General features: G+C 36.4%; 1 protein-coding gene across 2 annotated transcripts in view; it reads right to left on the reverse strand.

Annotated features, from left to right (window-relative positions):
* SCN7A (sodium voltage-gated channel alpha subunit 7) overlaps positions 1 to 19,611 on the reverse strand; it is an 88,091-nt gene that overhangs the window by 4,049 nt on the left and 64,431 nt on the right. For both annotated transcript variants that reach the window (XM_084798175.1, XM_084798174.1), the window contains 9 exons: positions 17,468 to 17,573; positions 14,725 to 14,879; positions 11,868 to 12,041; positions 8,642 to 8,749; positions 7,048 to 7,326; positions 6,294 to 6,347; positions 5,800 to 5,937; positions 2,968 to 3,072; positions 2,110 to 2,380 (listed from right to left, as the gene is read on the reverse strand). In XM_084798175.1, coding sequence (XP_084654301.1) covers positions 2,110 to 2,380; positions 2,968 to 3,072; positions 5,800 to 5,937; positions 6,294 to 6,347; positions 7,048 to 7,326; positions 8,642 to 8,749; positions 11,868 to 12,041; positions 14,725 to 14,879; positions 17,468 to 17,573 — 1,390 coding nt within the window. The remainder of the gene's footprint in view (positions 1 to 2,109; positions 2,381 to 2,967; positions 3,073 to 5,799; positions 5,938 to 6,293; positions 6,348 to 7,047; positions 7,327 to 8,641; positions 8,750 to 11,867; positions 12,042 to 14,724; positions 14,880 to 17,467; positions 17,574 to 19,611) is intronic.

A 19,611-nucleotide genomic window follows, 5' to 3' on the forward strand; every position in this document is an offset into this window, starting at 1 on the left:
TATGGTGTTCTACTCAATCCTCTCTTATCGTGTCCTCACTCTGTGAGCCACACAGCCCTCCTCACTTCCACTCAGCTGAACGCCTTAATATCTGGCAAACAGCATCCTTGTTCACCTCAACATCACCCTCGTTAAACCACCCAAGGGCTCTCCCCTCAGCATCTCAGTTTATTTATACCTAGTATTTTACTTCAGTTGGCCATGTCTGTGCCTCGGCCAGATGACTGACTGGCCTGAACATTGGAGACTCAAGTTTAAGCAGCTGTCTTTACGGCAGCCTTTCCTACTCCTGCTCACTCTTAAATGCTACTTCAGTCACTGTGCTTCTTGCATTTGCTCGTTTCCTAACTGTTGCCTCTCTTGATCACCATATCCTGTTCTATCATGCTGCTGAAATTTTTCTCTCAGTAGCCAATGTCATAAATTCACTATTATACTGAAAGTGTGAAATTTCTGAAGGCAAATTTGGCAGGCAATTTACATATGTTTTCTGTTATGAAAATTCCTAGTTGATATTACCATTAAAATGTTTTTCTTTTCTTTTTGGAGACTCTAATGTAATCACACCAGATTCCTTTCCCTTCATCTGAAACCTTCCCATATAGCCTTTTTCCTCTCCAAAATTCATGGCCCCTTTTTGCATTAATTGTTGTTACACACACACACACACTCACTCACTCACTCACTCACAGACTTGCACATGTACACACACATGCATACACACACACACACACATATATTCACACACACACATAAATACATTTATCATCCTAAATACATAAGTCCAACCTTCTAAGTCTATATAATGTTAATTGTACATATATTTTCAGGCTGACCTCCTTGTATTTGATAACCTGTTGGTATGCTCTTCCCTGAGAATACTGATCCTCTCACTGTCAGAATCCCTTGTTCCCTGTCATTCTTTGTATATGATAGAGATATCCTGGGCTCCGCCTTGTAGCATGACTTTCTTCCCTGTGCAGCTAATGTTTAGGCAGTCACATTGGTGAGATTTTACCAGTGTAGCTTCTCATGTTCTAAAGAGACACAATCTCCCCACAAACTCCCTGGTCCTCCAGCTATTACAAGCTTCCTACCCATCTTCTGCAATGATAATTGAGCCTTAGTGCAGGCCTTGACATCATTAATTCTGAAGTGCTACCTGCTCTCATGGAGATCACACACTGGTAATGGAGAAGCAAACACTAAAGAAACTTCTCTATTTCTGATATAAATTTGTCCTAAAATCCAATGCCTGGCTATGCCTTTACCCAGTAGGCTTTTGTTTAAATTTGCTTCTTAAGTGACATTTTCTGTGTTAACCAGTTACAGACGAGGTGCCCTTTCCTCTGCCATGGCAACTGTACCCTCTGCAAATGCCTGCTCTGATGGTCTGTAATCTGTGTGAATACAGAAATTATCCCTAACCTTGATATGCAGAGTCCCATCTATTTAGAAAGAGGATAATGAAGTGTATTTGTCAACAGAGTAAGAGTACACAAGTAATAGAAAACCAAAGACACATTCATTAAACCCTAAAACTTTGACACTAGGGAAAAATCTTTTAAATACTAACATTCTAATTGTGGGAAGGTTGGAAACATTTAAAAAATCTTAAAGTAAGGAATCTTAGTGAGATTAAAAGCCATTTCATTTTAACACACAGAGTTCCTTCTCCTGGCAGCCTAGAGTGATATAGATTACAGATAACTAAGCATGTACCACGTGTTTGTGACAGATACTTAAGGTTTTTGTTGTTGTTGTTGTTTTTCAAGAAAGGGTTTTTATGTGTAACCTTGCCTGTCCTAGAACTCATTCTGTAGACCAGGGTAGCCTCGAACTCATAGAGATCCACTTGCCTCTACCTCCCAATTGCTGGGATTAAAGGCGTGCGGCCACCATGCCCTGTTACGATATTTTTAACACATAAAAAATATTTTTTCTCACCAAGAAAATAGTGATTGTACATATATATTGCAAATAATGATCTATTCTTTTGGGGAAGTGAATGGTCTTATCGTTTTGCTTCTAAGAGGTCACTATCTCAGTAGACATTGCGATAGCCTGAACTAACACTGTAACGGAAAACTTGACAAGAGCAAACCTTACCTGTAATGGAGAAAATGACCACCATAAAATCATGAACATTCCATGCACTGGTGAAGTAGTGGCAGTGGAAGGCAGTGAGCTTCAGTATGCATTCCAGAGTGAACAGAATGACAAAAATGGAGTTCATCCAGTAGACGGCAGTTTCCATTTGTGGACTCTGCTCATCAGTCTGTATCATAATGGTTGTTGCTTGGAAACAGATAAGAAGTATGATGACAACATTAAAGACACGATGTGTTACTAGGTCAAAGATGAAGCCTTGGACCTTGTTCTGTAGGTGAAGAAAAGGGCAATTTCTATTAAAAAGCTACATACAAACTTGTATGCATAGTTTCTGGATCCTACAAGTTCCCTCCCAACATAATACAAAAAAACAACACTTGAATCTTTTGTCAAAGAATGTATTTTATAATTGTTTTCAAGAAGCATTTGATATATATATATATATATATATCATTATGTATACAATGATATAGAAATATAAATATAAATGCATATATATTGTTGCGTTGCATTTGACTTTGTTTTGAGACAGAATAATGTCACCCAAGCTGGTCTCAAACTTGCTGTGTTGATGAGACCAGCCCTGATCTCCTGCTAATCCTCCCTCTACCTCCCAAATTCTGGGAGTACAGGCATTATACCTAACACATTTGTTAATAATTTTTAGAAGCCATGTTTTAAACTTATAAGTGATAAATAAATATTTTTAAATTTTGGCAGAGAAGTTTAGGTACCTTTGATTCTAGTGATTGAAACCAGGATCTTGGATTTGTTACACAAGTACTCTGCCTCTAAGCTACGTTCCCAGCCTGAATGAAAATGAATATTTTTTTAAGACTCAAGATATTTTCTTACTATGGGACGGGGTGCTGGTCTCTGAAAGTCTTCATACAGGAGCTTCTTCAGTGCCCGGTACTGTTTTTTCTGTTTTACAGTTATAAAGATGTTTGATCCCCCCTGGTAAAAGATAAATAAAAAAATATGAAAATCGCATCTAAACTCTTCCCTTTACTGATGTGTACTTTAGAAAACTAGACTTCATTCTCTACACCATCACACTTTGGCATTTTTATATGAAAACCCATAGAAAATGCAAAGGGTATATGATGTCCAATGATCTTTACTGCACTTTTCTCCTTTTAGTTGGCGAGACAGGGAGATGCATAAAAGATCCAGAAAAGCCCACCATGAAATATTGAATTTAATAGATAACATCTGAGTCTTTTAACAAGCAAAAGTAATTAAACTTAGAATTGGATAAATTTCCATTTTTATAAATTCAAGTATGGCCATATTTTACAAATGCAACCAAAAGGGTTTTAAAAATAATTTTGAAAAGTGTAGAGGACTTACTGAACATTAGCTCCTATATATGATTCATTTTTGTGTTTCTTGTGCTAATTTCAAAATCTTATACAAAATATTTAAACTGAAGAGTGTCTTTAATCTGGGAACTAGTCATTGTTAATCTACCTAGTCATAATCTGGCCAGGACATGCATCATCATCAGAAGCCTGAAAACAAAGCCTAATTGTGCTATCACTTGGGAAGACAGTCCTAGGATGCTGCAGCATCAGATCAGATGAGACCTACTTGCTGAACTTTCTGCTCCCTCTAAGTAGCAGCTCTGCCCTGTTTAACATCCATATGGCTTAGGTTTTAGACCTAAGTCTTTCTCCACTTGAAAAAGAGCTCTCTAATACAGACCATGTCTATGCTGGTTATGACTCTGGAGCCTTAGAACACATTGACTGATGTAACAGAACTCTTATGGGACTAGGGAGCTGCCTGACGGTAACCTGCTTTCTTTGCAAGCAAGAGGACCTGAATTTGATCTTCAGGACCCAGGTTAAAAGTTTTGCATGATGACCTCACAGGCAATCCCCAGGCTGGGGAGGTAGAAACAGGCAGATCCCTGGTACGCACTGGCTCGCCAGGCTAGCTACTTAGTGAACTCTGGAATAAGAGAACCTGTCTCAAGCAGGCAAGGAAACAAACCAACTGTGGATGTCACACCTCTGGGATGGAACCTTAAGTAGATCTTTGATTCCTTTATGGATACCCACATATGTGCACATACATCTAAACACACACACACACAAACACACATACACACACGAGAGAGAGAGAGAGAGAGAGAGAGAGAGAGAGAGAGAGAGAGAGACAGACAGACAGACAGACAGACAGACAGACAGACAGACAGACAGAGACAGAGAGACAGAGAGACAGAGAGACAGAGACAGAGAGACAGAGACAGAGATACAGAGACAGAGAGAGATAGAGAGAAAGAGAGAGGGACAGGCAGAGAGCGAGGGGGAGGGAGAGACAGAGACAGAGAGGGAGGGAGGGAAGGAAGGAGGCGGGGAAGGAGGAAAGGAAATGTATTCTGTGGACAGGGCTGATGATGCCTATAGTTGGTGACAGAAGTTTCTGAAATTTGAGATCTCAACAATTTGATGTATTTCTGGAAATACTTGATTGTCTGTGCAATATTAACTCCAAAGTACACTTAATTTCTATATGTCATCATTTATGTCCTGTGCTTGAGAGCAAAAATTACTTTACTTGTTCTTTAATAATACCTTGAAATTACCATGTGCTTACTCCAAAGAATTATGGGACTCTATTTCAAAAACAAAACTTTTTTCTGTGTATATGCATTTATTTGTGTAAAGACACAGTAAGGTTTTGTTATTTGATTTTCATTACACTATTATTGACAAACACACACATAAACATGGGAACTTTTAAACTTTAACCCTTGTACGAATGTATTTTGGATAGTATAGATATAATAAAGCTGGGCATTTTGTAAAGTTTACAATTGATAGTAACACTAATTACTATTCTATTATATTTATACTATGTAAAAATGACACCAAACGAATAAGACAAATCTAGAATTTTTGGAAAGTTGTCTGATTTTAAGCATGTAACAAGAATATTTAAAGTTTACTGCCTATATTGTCCTTGGATGGTGCCTTAGTTTGAGCGGGACCCTGGGCCCAGTTGATACTCTTATTTTTTCCCCTTTATTAATTTATTCTTGTTACATCTCAATGGTTATCCCATCCCTTGTATCCTCCCCTTCTTCCCTCCCTCCCATTTTCCCCTTATTCCCCTCCCCTATGACTGTTCCTGAGGGGGATTACCTCCCCCTGTATATGTTCATAGGGTATCAAGTCTCTTCTTGGTAACCTGCTGTCCTTCCTCTGAGTGCCACCAGGTCTCGCCCTCCAAGGGACATGGTCAAAGGTGAGGCACCAGAGTATGTGAGAAAGTAATATCCCACTCTCCACTCTACTGTAGAGAGTGTTCTGTCCATTGTCTAGATCTGGGTAGGGGTTTACCAGATCTAGCCAATGGTCAGAACATTCTCCACAGTTGAATGGAGAGTGAGATAAGACTTTCGCACGTACTCTGGTGCCTCACATTTGACTATGTCCCCTGAAGGGGGAGACCAGGTGGCACTCAGAGGAAGGACAGCAGGTTACCAAGAAGAGACTTGATACCCTATGAGCATATACAGGGGGAGGAAATCCCCCTCAGGAACAGTCATAGGGGAGGGGAATAAGGGGAAAATGGGAGGATGGAAGAATGGGAAGATACAAGGGATGGGATAACCATTGAGATGTAACAAGAATAAATTAATAAAAATATGAAAAAAACAAGAATATTTATACTTATCTTAACTTTTTGCTTGTTGAAGTTACTAATAATAACACCGATCAGCATACACAGAGGAAGAAATAATCCAAAGACAATAAAGATGATAAAATAAATATACATGTAGAGGTTGTGTTCAAAACTAGGCTGCATATTTACCTGAAATCGAATGGGAAAAATTAGTACAATATGGATACTAACCCTTTAAAACAAGAAATTCATAAGACAAATTTATGACAAAAAAAAAAAAAAAAACCCAACCCTGACAAATAAAGCAAATGCTTTCCTGGCTTTGTTCATTTGGGATTTTAAATGTTTATTTGTTCTAGTTATTGTTTTAAAAAGTGATAACTCTTCAGGTGGGATAACTTGGCCACAATATTTTCACATGTTATTGTAATTATATTCAGTGCTCATAAAAAAATCTGAAATATATTTGAACTTTACAATTCACCATTGTTACCTGTGCTTAAGTCACTACCTTGACAATGATACTAGGAATGTCAGATACTTACGTCAACAGAATCAACTGCTGAATACATAATATCGATCCATCCATTAAAAGTTGCCTGTTGAAAGAAAGACATACATAAGTCTTATACAGAACTTTTCACAGTAGATAAAAAGCAAACCTTAATTCATTTTTTGCTTGGCTCTCTAACAGTAGATGGTGAGGCTTGCCACACTTCAATATACTGTGTAACTAAGACATTTAACAAGTTCGTTGTCACATTATGTCACTTTTACCTAATTCATTGGAAATGAATAAACTGTTTAACATTGTTTCAATAGGACAAGAGAAGCAAAAGGAGATGAATTCTAACTACATGATAATAAACATCTAAATTTTGTTTGTGGTCTCATGGGATATTTGAGTGGTGGACCCTACATGTTTGCTGCATATCAGACCACTAAGTAGCATCACTCAGCGTGTTAAGCAGTGTAAAGACTGCAGCAATCCAAGCTAGACTGAAGGGCTGTAGGCCTGTTACCAAGGAGCAATGGTGGAGATCATGACATCCTGCCATTTTCTCTCCTTGGTCTGTAATGTCATTCCCATTTGTTTCTCTCACAAGAGCAGGGACTATATTTTATTGGATCCTCAAAGAAGCCTAGAACAGCATGTATCTCATAATTGTTTTCTATGTCATAATAATTGCTCGCCATTTTATAACTAAGTCTGTTCATTACCCATACTCTGTTCAAAACGCAAGCTTGCTAAAACTTTAACATAAATTTGATTTTAAATAGATCAGAAAGTATACTCACCACTTGGAGCAGAGAAAGAAAACCATTTCCAACATTATCAAAGTTCAGTTTTGCATTCTCCCATGGCATTGATTCATTAAATACTAGGCTTTCACATTGATTCTTATCCATAACTTCAAATGCAGAGAATCTTTCTCCACTGGTTGGGTCAATGCATTCATAGAACTTGCCAGCAAATAAGTATACTCCAATAATACTGAAAAGTAGCCAAGTCATTAGACAGACCAGAAACACACTCAGGGTGGGTAAAGTTGTTTTTATCAGGGCTCTCAGAACCACCTGGAGTATAAGAAAATGAACATTTTAAGCAAAATGTGGGAAAACATTTAAATTCTGTTAAGATTAAAAGTACTTATTAATACAGGATCATATTGAGTCAGACGAACTGCATATTTAGAGTTTGAATACTTTTTCTGCAAATATTGGAATTAATTAAACAGCTATTCAGTTTTGATAAAATTATGTTAAAAGTCAATATACTTTCAAGATTTCGGCTCAACATTAACAGGCAACAGAACTGATTAGTTCAAATGTTAAACTAAATCTGCATTTGAGTGAATTCTACACTGCATTAGAATGGCTAAGATAATTTAAACTCAGTGCCTGAATTAGACTATCTATAAAATACATAGAAGAGGGTACAGAGTGGGCTGAGAACTAACTTGAGGCGTATGACCTTTAGAGGCATGGCTCTTCATTGCAAAAGAGCCAATGAAGGAAAGGCATAGAAGATATGAAGTATTAGTGTAGTCAGAGCAATCCGTTGGCTCAGGAGCACAGCAGCTCTAACGTAGACCCTACCCACCTCACTGAATATGCTACTGAAAAGCCCGCGGAGTGAGAGGCTGAAGAGTCCACACCTTCAAGGTGAACACTAGTCTGAAGTCACTGCCATCCTTTTCCTACCTCCCTCTCACAATCTGATAGAACCTACTTCTTGTGACTGCACCGAAACTGATGGCTCAAAATTGAACTGCTTGCAATATCCAACAGGATCCCTTCCAACCTTGGCAGTCTGTTTCACTTTCTTTAGGAATTTATATTTTTATTTCTTTTCCACTACAGAAGTACCATCAATTCTGTTTTCCATCATCAGTCTAAACATTTCATTTTTTCCTTCTTTAGCCATTAATATATTTAAATCTTTTCCTTATTCCTTTGCTTATATTCCATGTATTTATGTCCTAGGATTAATGTTTTTCATTAAGATATGTTTTCAACTGCTTTATTATAACTCTAACATGAAGCCATGGGACTTTTGTTGATATTGTAGATATTTTTGGCATTTATATAGTTGAATCCATTGGATTTGTTCATATTGTTCAAAGAAGCCTTTTAGTATCAGAATGAGGGAGAAAGGACTTTTATCTTGTTTTTACTTTTTTTTTTTTTTTTTTTTTTTTTTTTAGTTTTCATGTCTAATGAGCCAGGTTTCTAAAATCTTTAAAAGTGTGACTAACGGAGTTTTTCTATTTGTATGCAGTGGAAGATGTGCTATTTGTTTGTTAAAAGCATCAATAAAGCTTGGAATTCATGGAAATGTAGTGGTCCTAACTTAAAAACTCAGAGCTGAGTTTTCAACCTTCTCTCTTACCTTCATTCTTTCAAACTGAGAGAGAACCCTGAGCGCTCGCAGGAACTTTATGGAAGTAAGTGGGTTCAGGTCTTCTCGAGTTTTTCCTATTAAACTCAGACAAAACACCTGCATGTATGTAAAAATAAGAGTTAATATGATCACAAAAGTTTTGTTTATAATAGAAAGGCACAATGTTTAAACCCACCATTCAACCTTTAAAACACTTCAATATATAATTCATAATGTCTTAGTAATGCAAATTGTAAGGAAATGGCATTTGTTAAATTATTTCCTAAAAGATAAAACAGTAATCATTTCCAGAAATAAATAACATTATGTATAAATATTTATAAACCTGATGTTCTCTATGACCAAGACTAACAATTCCACTGTTTTAATTTGAAGTAAGATCATTTGCAATACAGCAGTGAAAGTGTATTCATTAAAACAAGGCACAGAATATAATTATATATCACCCCCATATAATTATAGGTAAGACAACATACAATAGAAGAATTTAATAGCCAGATATGAAGATATTAAATGAACTTTAAAAGCATAGATTATAAAAATAAAGTTTTGTACTTGTATGATTTGTAAAATAAATATATATTCATATAAATTCAGGGATTAATATGTTACTTAGAATTGAACAAAGTACATACAGATATGATTAAATCTTTATTATATCTTCTAATTGAGTTATTTTGTTTGTTGGTGTTTAATTTTTTTTGAGTTCTCTGTATACTTTGGATATTAGCCCATTGTTGGATGTAGGATTTTTGAAGATCTTTTCCCAATATGTAGACTGCCATTTTTTTCTATTGACAATTTCCTTTGCCATACAGAAACTTTTCAGTTTCTTAGGGACTGAGATGTTGATGCTTTGTTCAGGAAGTTATCTCCTGTGCCAATGAGTTCAAGGCTCTTCCTCAATTTCTCTTAGCATATCTGGCTTTATATTGAGGTATTTGATCAACTTGGACATGCATTTTGTGCTGGATGATAAAAATGTACCTATTTGCATTTTCTACATGTAGACATCTAATTAGACCACAACCATTTATTGAAGATGCGATCTTTTTTCCATTGTGTGGTTTTTGGCTCCTTTGTCAAAAAATCAAGTTTCTGTGGGTGTATGGATTCATTTCTGGGTCTTTGATTAGATTCCATTTATTAACCAGTCTATTTCTATGCCAGTACCGTGCAGTTTTATTACTATTGCTCTGTAGTATAGCCTGAAGTCAGGGATGGAAATACCTTCATAATTTCTAGTATTACATAGGATTGTCTTAGCTATTCTGGTTTTTGTTTTGTTTTGTTTTTCCATATAGTAGAATGATAAAAAAGACCTAGAGGTGACAAAGGGCTCCACAAACAGACCAATAGAGACAACTAACCAAGGGCCAGAGCGGCCTGTGGAATTTGAAGCACTAACAAAGGCCCATGCATGTACTAGACCTAGCTCCTCTACATAGGTGTAGCCATGGGCATCTCAGGCTTCGTGTAGGTCCACTAGGAATGGGAGTGAGGCTGTCTTTAAAATGGACTCTGTTGCCTGTTTTTTGATGACTTCCTCCTGACAAGACTCCTTTGCCAGACCACAGGAGAAGAGAACAAACTGAGTCCTGATGTGACTTGATGAGCCAGGATGAGTGGGTAGACAGGATCCCCTTTTCTGAGGAATAGGGGAGGATGGATGGGGAGGAAAAATGAGACTGGAGGAGAGGAGGGAGATGTTTATGACCAGGATATAAAGTTAATCAATTTAAAAACTTTTATTATATCTCTCTGCTTCGTATTTTTAACATAAACACAGAAAAACTATCTTTTTTCTTAATTCTCTACTTTAAAGATGGTGTTGAGGTAGCCTTGGAATCACAGGATTGTCTACATAAGCATACAGGGGTATAGATGCACAAAGCCTTGAGTAGAGGTGCAGTGTCCTCTTGGGAATCTTTATAGCATAGAATTCTAATGGTAAAAACTGAGTCATAAGACAGAGGTCAGCTATAGAAAGTCATTAGGTATATGCAGAAAAGACTCCATAGTTGCCCATAGCATAGTCAGTCATGCACTCTTTGGGTAAACGTTATTAGCTATATAATATGCCTAGAAGGCATAAAGCATAAAGGAGAGGAAAAGAATATTCAGAAAATTTCTGCCTTAATAGAACTTATCTTTAAGTATAGAGAGACAAATCAAAAAGAAACAAGTGAATAAATTATATAATATACATAGGCACTATGGAGGTGAAGAGAAATGACAAAGAAAATACTGTGGTGGTTGTCATTTTAATTAGGTAGCAAAAGATGATGGAACTTCAAAGGCTTCATTTCAGCTGTAACATAAACATTTGCAAAGTGTCAGAAGGAGGAATGATTACCAAGGCAACAAGATGGAAGTCATATTGGCTAATTTGAAGTGCATCAAAGCCAGTGCATCTCTACTGAGATGGCAGGTGTGGAGAATAGGGGTGGGTGGAAAGTTAGGGGAGCAGGCAATCTCCTCACATTATGTAGTGTCTTTTTTTTTATGAGACAGGATTTGTGTAGCCCTTGATGTCCCAGAACCAGCTCTGTAGACCAGTGTTTCCTTGAACTCACAGAGATTCTCCTGCTTCCATCTCCCAGAGGCTGAGACTAGAGGCTTGCACCACCACCACCCCACCAAGAAAGACTTTTAATTCTAAAGAGCTACCTTGTGGCCTGCGAAGGATAGACTGTTTTGTATAGGGTTTCACAAAGGGAAGTTCATTAGCTGACGTCCACTTTTTATTTTTTAACTTTGGTGTCTGTGCAGAAAATAACAGAATCTGCACCTTGGCCAGAGCTGGAATGTCAGCATGAAGTCTACCCAATGACCCATAGGAGAACTCTGATATTGTGAAGGCTGGTTATGATGACAATAAATATTCAAATTGTGTATGCATTGTTTAAATGTCAAGCAAATAGAAATTAATGTCTTTTTGTGATATTTTCATGATATGATTTAATAAACTGTTCTGTTATCAGTAATTTTGTTGGCAAATTATTGAAATAATCTAGGATTGTGATGTTGAATGTTTCAAGTTGTGGAGTGACAGAATATGAATAGACATTAAATGTTACAGATGTGGAACTATAAACAAATGAAATGTTGGTGTGGAGGTTGTATGGAGGGAAAAGGAAGGTAGGAGAAGGTGAAAGGGTGAGAGCAAAAAATAAAAAGTAAAAATAAAAAAGGTTCTCTTGAAAATACGTACGATAACAACCATGAAGTCCAGCTTGTACCAGTTGTTAGAGAAATAAGCTTTAAAGCCATAAGCCACCCACTTGAGAAGCATCTCCAGAATGAAGATGTAAGCAAATATCATGTCCGCATATTCCAGTAAGATTTTAATGGTTTTTCGCTGATCGATATATATATCTTCAAGAGCCTGAAATTAAAATTTTATATGGTAATATACCAAATATTCTAGGAATTATGATTTATATGGAATTAAATTCAACTTCAGATTTGATGAGACATAAAACTGAAAATAAAGAAGGACATTTCATAATGAAAAGTGAGTGAATTTCACAAGTCTCTAAGCTTAGGTAATAGCAGGATGTACAAACCTATTTTGAAAACAGGAACTGAAATACCTAGAAAAATGAATAGCAGCAGGGCAATTTTACACTTGGCTTTTATACTTGGTACTTCAAAAGAGTTGGATGTGCTCATCCGAGTACTAACCTGGACTGACTCTGCTTAGTGTCTGAGATCAATTAAGGTGGCTATGCTCAATTTGGCAAGGCCATGAGATTAAAAAAAAATCTACTTTTTTTCCCTCTGCAAGGATATAACAGATGGAGCCAAAAGAAGTAATGACTGAAATAATTGCACCCAACATACCATATGGCATCTATGTTTTAGGTACATGTTGAATTGTGAAGTTCATTTTACAATTATTATTGAAAAATCTAGATTGAAGCAATGAGTGTGGCTAGATAACATATGATTGAAATGTGCTGGTGAATAACTTAGCAAAACGGAAATCCCCTCATTTGAGAGACAGTTTTTTTTTTCTACCACAGGGATGTGTCTCAGTAAGATGCCACCAAGCATGCACATACAGAAAACAATCCCTTTTCCATTCTAGGTGGAATTCTGGGGTATTTTTAAATATTCCTGTAATATCCTCTACATTTGGTCTTGCTTAAGGACCATGACAAAATTTCCAGTAAGCAAGGCGTTTTGAAAACCATGTTTAAAAGATCTAATTTTACCTACTTCCCTAGCTCCCATCAATATAAGCAGAGTCAACTTTATGAAGTGTCTAGGGGCCTCCTAAAGAAAGGAACTTGTTACACTCTGAAAGCATGGGCCATATTTTAGATATTGTAAGATATATTGAGAGGAATAGAGATAACAGGATGGAGACCCGATTGCAAGGGTATATTTATTGCATGCACATAGTTTCTATAAAGATCACTGTAATTTGCTGTCTGAGAAGCAATAAATGTACATTGTTACAATTCTTGAAGTGTGACAGCCATAATTATTTTCACTGTGTGAAAATCAGTATCTGGAGAGTAAATTTTTTTTTATTTTTCTTTCTGGGCCTTGTGATATGGACACAATTAGGGGATGAGTGAAAGGACAGATGCTCTGCTGTAGAGTCACTTTCCAGTGATACAGAAATGCACACCAAGTTAATGTGCTACATTATGATGCCCTGTATATTGGACCTGAGAATAAACAAGGAATGTAAAGTTCACTAGATGTTCTGGGAAAAAAATGAACTTTCTACTACTAAGAAAGAAAGACAATGCTCAGTGGACCACATCAAGCCCAAAGACAAAAATTCCATGCTTGAGAACACTAGTCCAACCCTATTTATTTATTTAATTTTAATTCTAAAAAGAAATTTATTTTAATGATGCATTAAACACATAAAATTTGCACATGATTTTGTCACTTCATATGATGTTTGTATACCTGTATGTACTGTGAAGGTCTTACACCAAGCTCAGAACCTTAATTTCCTCAAATACTTACAATTCCTTTTCAGTCTGAATACAAAAGGTGACCCGGATTACATATTTATTTTCAGCTGGACCTAGTGAAAGAGAGATGCCCTGGCACTTTAGCTACATTCATTGTAGCCTGTCCACTTGAGCCATTACGAACATATGATTCAAGGGAAACTTGTGATGGAGAAAGATCTGGTACCATCCTTTTGATTGTATCCCAGACTATATTCCCTCACCTTGTAAGGTATGTGGCTGTGGAGGTGTTTGCTCCTGGGCAGAATAGAACACATAGAAGGTGTTCACCACAAGCTAAGATGTCATATGATCAATTTATGGAGTGCTTGTTCCATGAAATTATTTAAAATAAAAAAAAAATATTTATCAGGTGACCAGGGATGACTGACACCTATATCATCATGGCAAAGTGATATGCAATGCAACAAAAAGAATGGAGGAAGAAAAATATAATGCAATCCTACTGGAACAAACTTTTATGAAATTCAAAGATGTATAAGGTGAGCAACAAGGAGCAACATGGAAGACTAGCCATGAAGAGAGTTATGCGTGGAGTCAGAATATGGTTCTAGACTGTGCTAGTTCACTAGCAATCAAGTCACAGCTACCTAGAGTCATTCATGTATTTCTTCTCAGACAGCAATTTTAAGTAACCTTTACCCCAAATTTAGGAAACTACAATTTACCATTTAGGGGAGTTAATTTATTAAATTTATTAGTGAATAAGACTTCACTGAAACCAGTTACATCGAGTACTTACTTTTCCCTTTACAACGTGTACATTTTGAAATTATTGTTTATTTAACTTTGATACTTAAAATTAACATCTATCTATCTATAATTTATCACAGATACATCACCGTACAAATTCACATATCTTAAAATATTATTGATAATAAATTTAGTACGGAATCTGTCCACAGTGTTTCTAATAGAGTGTGACCCAGATTCTAATACTAACAGATTGCAGAAAATGAAACCTGGTGGTCTATTAAGTGTTGTGGGCAAGGTCCTCCAGCATAGAGATGCACAGAACTGCTGGTCCTACAGCGGATGTTCACATGACAGTTCCTGAGGCTGAGCTCTCACCAGAGTGCCGGTGCTGAGCAGAGTGACCAGGCCAATGAAACACTGGAACCAGCTGTTCTCCACTATCCTGCAGCAAGTCTTCCGTATGTTCTTCCAAATCTTTCCATTCCTAGATTCTCTACTGACTTGACCAGGTGAAGATTTTCGTTCATAACCTGCCAAGAATAAAAACTGTTAGAGGGAAACCATCTAGGAAACTCACAAAGGATAAACATCTCAGTTTTAGATGCTTTCCCTGATTCTGATACAGATGCTCTGTGATTTACACACATTTGACTTTTTTACCACTGTTCAGTGGTCCTGTGCTCAGTGAGAAGATGAGAAGAAACTGACCTTGTGGGTTTGGAAGAGGAAGACGTGAGCCACAGAAGGGAGTTATAACAGAATATCCTTCTACCCTAGAGAAATGATAACTAACAAGAATGAAACCAGAGGAAGGACAGCAGGTTACCAAGAAGAGACTTGATACCCTATGAGCATATATAGGGGGAGGAGGTCCCCCTCAGGAACAGTCATAGGGGAGGGGAATAAGGGGAAAATGGGAGGTAGGGAAGAATAGGAGAGATACAAGGGATAGGATAACCATTGAGATGTAACAAGAAGAAATTAATTTTAAAAAATGGAAAAAAACACAAAGCAAAAAAAAAAAAAAAAAAGAAACCAGTTCATCAGTGCTAGCCTCAAATGTGTACACAAATGTGATAGCTCGTGAATCACAATTTGAATAAATGGTATAACATTTTAAGACACAATTGCTTAGGTTAACACATACAATATTAAGTCAACTAAATTCCCTTGAACCTGATTCTTAGACAGCGGGGAAATAGGAAAATTGGGTGAGATGATTTAAAGGGATAATCAGGAATCCAAGTACTTCGTGGATTGAGTATATGCACCTGTAAAGCCTGCTTTCTTGTCAGGGAGAGTTAGCGCAAACATCTGTAGCTTGATAAGTGAATGATTGTTGGGATGTGTTAAAAAAAATGGATGTGAGTGTAGTATAATGTTAAAAATCCTTTTAATATTTTAGTGCAATAAATAGTATACATTTCTACCTTTGTCTTAGATGCTTAATACCCTTGAATTTTCCTTTTTGAAATATTCCCACCCCTCTGTATGTGTGTGTGTGTGTGTGTGCGCGCGCGCGCGTGAGTGTGTGGGTGTGCATGTGTGTGGGTGTGGGTGCACGCTTGTGAAGTTGATGTGGGCATGTCTTCCTCAATTGCTTCTACATCAATGTTTTGACGCAGGTCTCTCACTGAACTCGGAACTTACCATTTCAACTAGACTAGCTGGAAGGCTTCTGGATCCACCTGTATCTGCTTCACCAACATGAGGATTACAGACATGCACTGCCAGACCTGGCCTTTATGTGGATGCTTTGGATCCAAATTGTGATTTTCCTGGACTATATATAGCAAGTACTTTATCCTCTGAGCCACTTTTTCAGCCAAAAATATTCTTATTTTAAAACTATCAATTGAGCATTTTTGGTAGTTAATAATTTGATGACGTTTAATTGATTTCAAAAGTCCAAATATGTAGTGATAATTACTCTTTCTCGGAAATCAAACTGTATAAGGACAATACAGGCGGTAAACCTTAAACCCTTACCCAGATCTAGACAATGGACAGAACACTCTCCACAGTAGAGTGGAGAATGGGATATTACTTTCTCACATACTCTGGTGCCTCAACTTTGACCATGTCCCCTGGAGGGGGAGACCTGGTGGCACACAGAGGAAGGACAGTAGGTTACCAAGAAGAGACTTGATACCCTATGAACATATACAGGGGGAGGTAATCCCCCTCAGGAATAGTCATAGGGGAGGGGAATAAGGGGAAAATGGGAGGGAGGGAAGAATGGGAGGATACAAGGGATGGGATAACCATTGAGATGTAACAAGAATAAATTAATAAAGTAAAAAAAAAGAAACAAACTGTATTATAAATCAATGAGAAGTATAGGTTATATATTAAGTGTGCTAAACAGATCACTGATGCTGTATATTTACTGCTGTTTATATAAATATATAAACATATAAATAAGCTTTATTTTCCTATGAATTATATAGGGAATTAAATTGACTCAATTCTTGAAGTCAAAATTATTTTACTTGTAATATATATATACATACATATATACTACAAATATACTATTAAATAAGAACTTTAGATATGTTCTTAATATCATTGTTACCATGGAACGTGCATTGGAGTAGAGAGTATGAATATTACTCCACTAATCACAAGCTCTCAGAAAGCCTTTCTGTATCAACTATGTCAGTCCTCATAACCATTGGCTTAGCCAATGAGTTAGGGTGATGATGATGTTGATGACATTACTAAGTGTTGCTATTCTTAGGAAAATATTATGTTCTGGAATTGCACACACAAATGCATACTTGCTCACATAAACATATACTCTCATCTTTTAAACTAACTTATGATGTTTATCACTGTTTAGATTAGAAGGCAATGGGGGAATGAGTAAATGCACAATAGACGGAAAGAAGAAATCAATTTGTTGGTGCCAGAGACAGCTTTGTAACTACCTCATTAGACTGTTTCCCCATAGATGACTTTTCTCTTTGTTAAGTTATAGGTGAGTGGATGTGTATGCATTTCAACATGTTTACATCCTTGTTACAACTAAGGTTAAAAGTAAATACTGCATCATTATTTAGATTCAGAGAAATTTAATCTAACTTTGAATAAAATGACTGAAAAAATGTTTACTTACCATTCTTATGGGGCTTTGGCTTTTCATGTTCATAGACCATTTCTTCTTCTTCAGAGATAGCAATGTCAACCGTGCTGCATTCAGATGAGCTAGATTGCTTCATTTTCTAGAAAAGACACAGCCCCCTCCAAAGTCATAGCCAAAGTATAACTTAATTATTATAGTTTTGTTTCACTTTCATAAGTATATATGATATACATGAAGATTCTTATCAAAGTTAAATGACTTCAAGGTAGTTGGGGGCTGATACTGAAATGAAATGAATTGTGCATAGATTTGCTTTTTCTAATTAGTTTGAAATACTTAAATGAAAATAACATTAGATAAAAATCAAACTTTAGCTTAAAAGTATTTTACACATAGTTTATAAAATAACTGGGTTTAGAATTTTACGGCATCTCACAGGAGCCATATATGCGTTGTTTCAACTAGACAGAAACCACAATAATTCATTATAATGTTGAGTAGACAACAAATTTCCATATAATTGTTTAATCCAGTCCAGATTGTTTTGTGCTTTTCAGCTTTGGATGTGAGGTTATCAGGATGTGAAAAGAGACAAGCACACAGAAAAGTGCCCAAGAGAGAATGCGGCTAATGGACAAGCCATATAGGAAGGTGCTGGGCATAGAGTGGGTTCCTCCTTTCCATGTGCCCATGACTGAAGCTCAAGGCTGCTGAGTCGAGGTGTTGATTGCTTTACACATGTGGCAAATGCTTCAGTTTACTTTATTTTGAGATGGACAGAAACATACCATCCTTTAAATTTACCAGGATCCTTTAAGTCAGTAATACCAAAAATTTTCCTAAATAAAACGAGTATATAGAATTTTTAGTAATACAGGATCATTTAGGTAGAGCTTGGAAAAAGGATCTTATCAATATTTGGTCATTTCTTTTGATCTTGGTACAATCAGTACCAAAAGCTTCCTTTGATTTAGTTTTTACATGGCCAGTTGTCATTTCCGTAAAATGGTGTTGCTTGTGCAACGAAACAAAGTGAGCAGAAAAATATTATTTAGATAAACACTTGTGCATATGCTATAGATAAGATCTTTCAACAACTTTACTATATTACAACTAGCTCAAAATATAAATAACAATTTAATTTTATTTTGGTAGATTACTAAATGTCGTGAAAAACTGATTGTGATATTGTACTATATTTAAAGCAGTGTTTCACAATCTGATATGTAGTTTGCACAGTCTTATGCAAATACATAAATGCTTTAATGTAAGGATAAATGTGTGCAAATAAAAAATATATTTCTTAATTTAGTGTGTTTTCCATGCTTCTATGCTATTTTGGTATTAATTTTAGATCAATGTACATTAAATCTTCTTGAACTACATAATTGACAGAATGCCTCTTTAAATACGTAACTTAGCATATGTATAATGCAATAAATCCTTGAGAAGTTATTTACCCAAATAAAGACCTACATATGCACACAATATTACTGACAGATTCTGAAATTCAATGTTTACAGTTATTTTACAAGTGCTGTTTTATACCGTATTTTGTTTTCTAGACTTTCTAATGATATTATCAAGACTTTCCCAAGGAATACCTGGTTCAATTTAGTATTGTACACAGAAGATTCATTAAGAGATGCATGGAAGTGAAGTCTTCAGAGAAGAAAATGTGTGGACATGTGAGGAATAGGAATTTCCATTAGGTCGTCATTAACTAAGGGTAAATAGAGCCAAGAATATTATCAATACTGAGGGAGGCTGAGGGGCTACTGGTTACTGATCCTCCGCTTATGTCAGAAGATACATTTGAGACATTATAGTAGACAGCATGTGCCAAATCAGCAGAGGTGTGAGGAAAGGGATGTCAGGCACAATTGAAACATGGGAAAGGCCTAACTGTTCCTTCCCTGGGGCCTTTGAGTGATGTGAGATGATATCCAATTGCCCAATGAGACTAAGAGCAAAAAGCTGATATAGCATATGGTGCTCTCTGTGAGCATGGCTTTTACTCAATGGTACCTTCTGATAACTCATTAAATTGTTTGAAAATTGAAAGGATACAGCATTAAGAATTTCAGAAGCTAAGTGATCAGCAATATCTAGTCTATTTAATGTGTTTGTTATTTTTAAGTCAGAAGTGTATAAAGTTACCAACTATTCACAATTAA

The sequence above is a fragment of the Acomys minous genome (assembly GCF_964271855.1).
Source record: "Acomys minous genome assembly, chromosome: 10".
NCBI lineage: Eukaryota > Metazoa > Chordata > Mammalia > Rodentia > Muridae > Acomys > Acomys minous.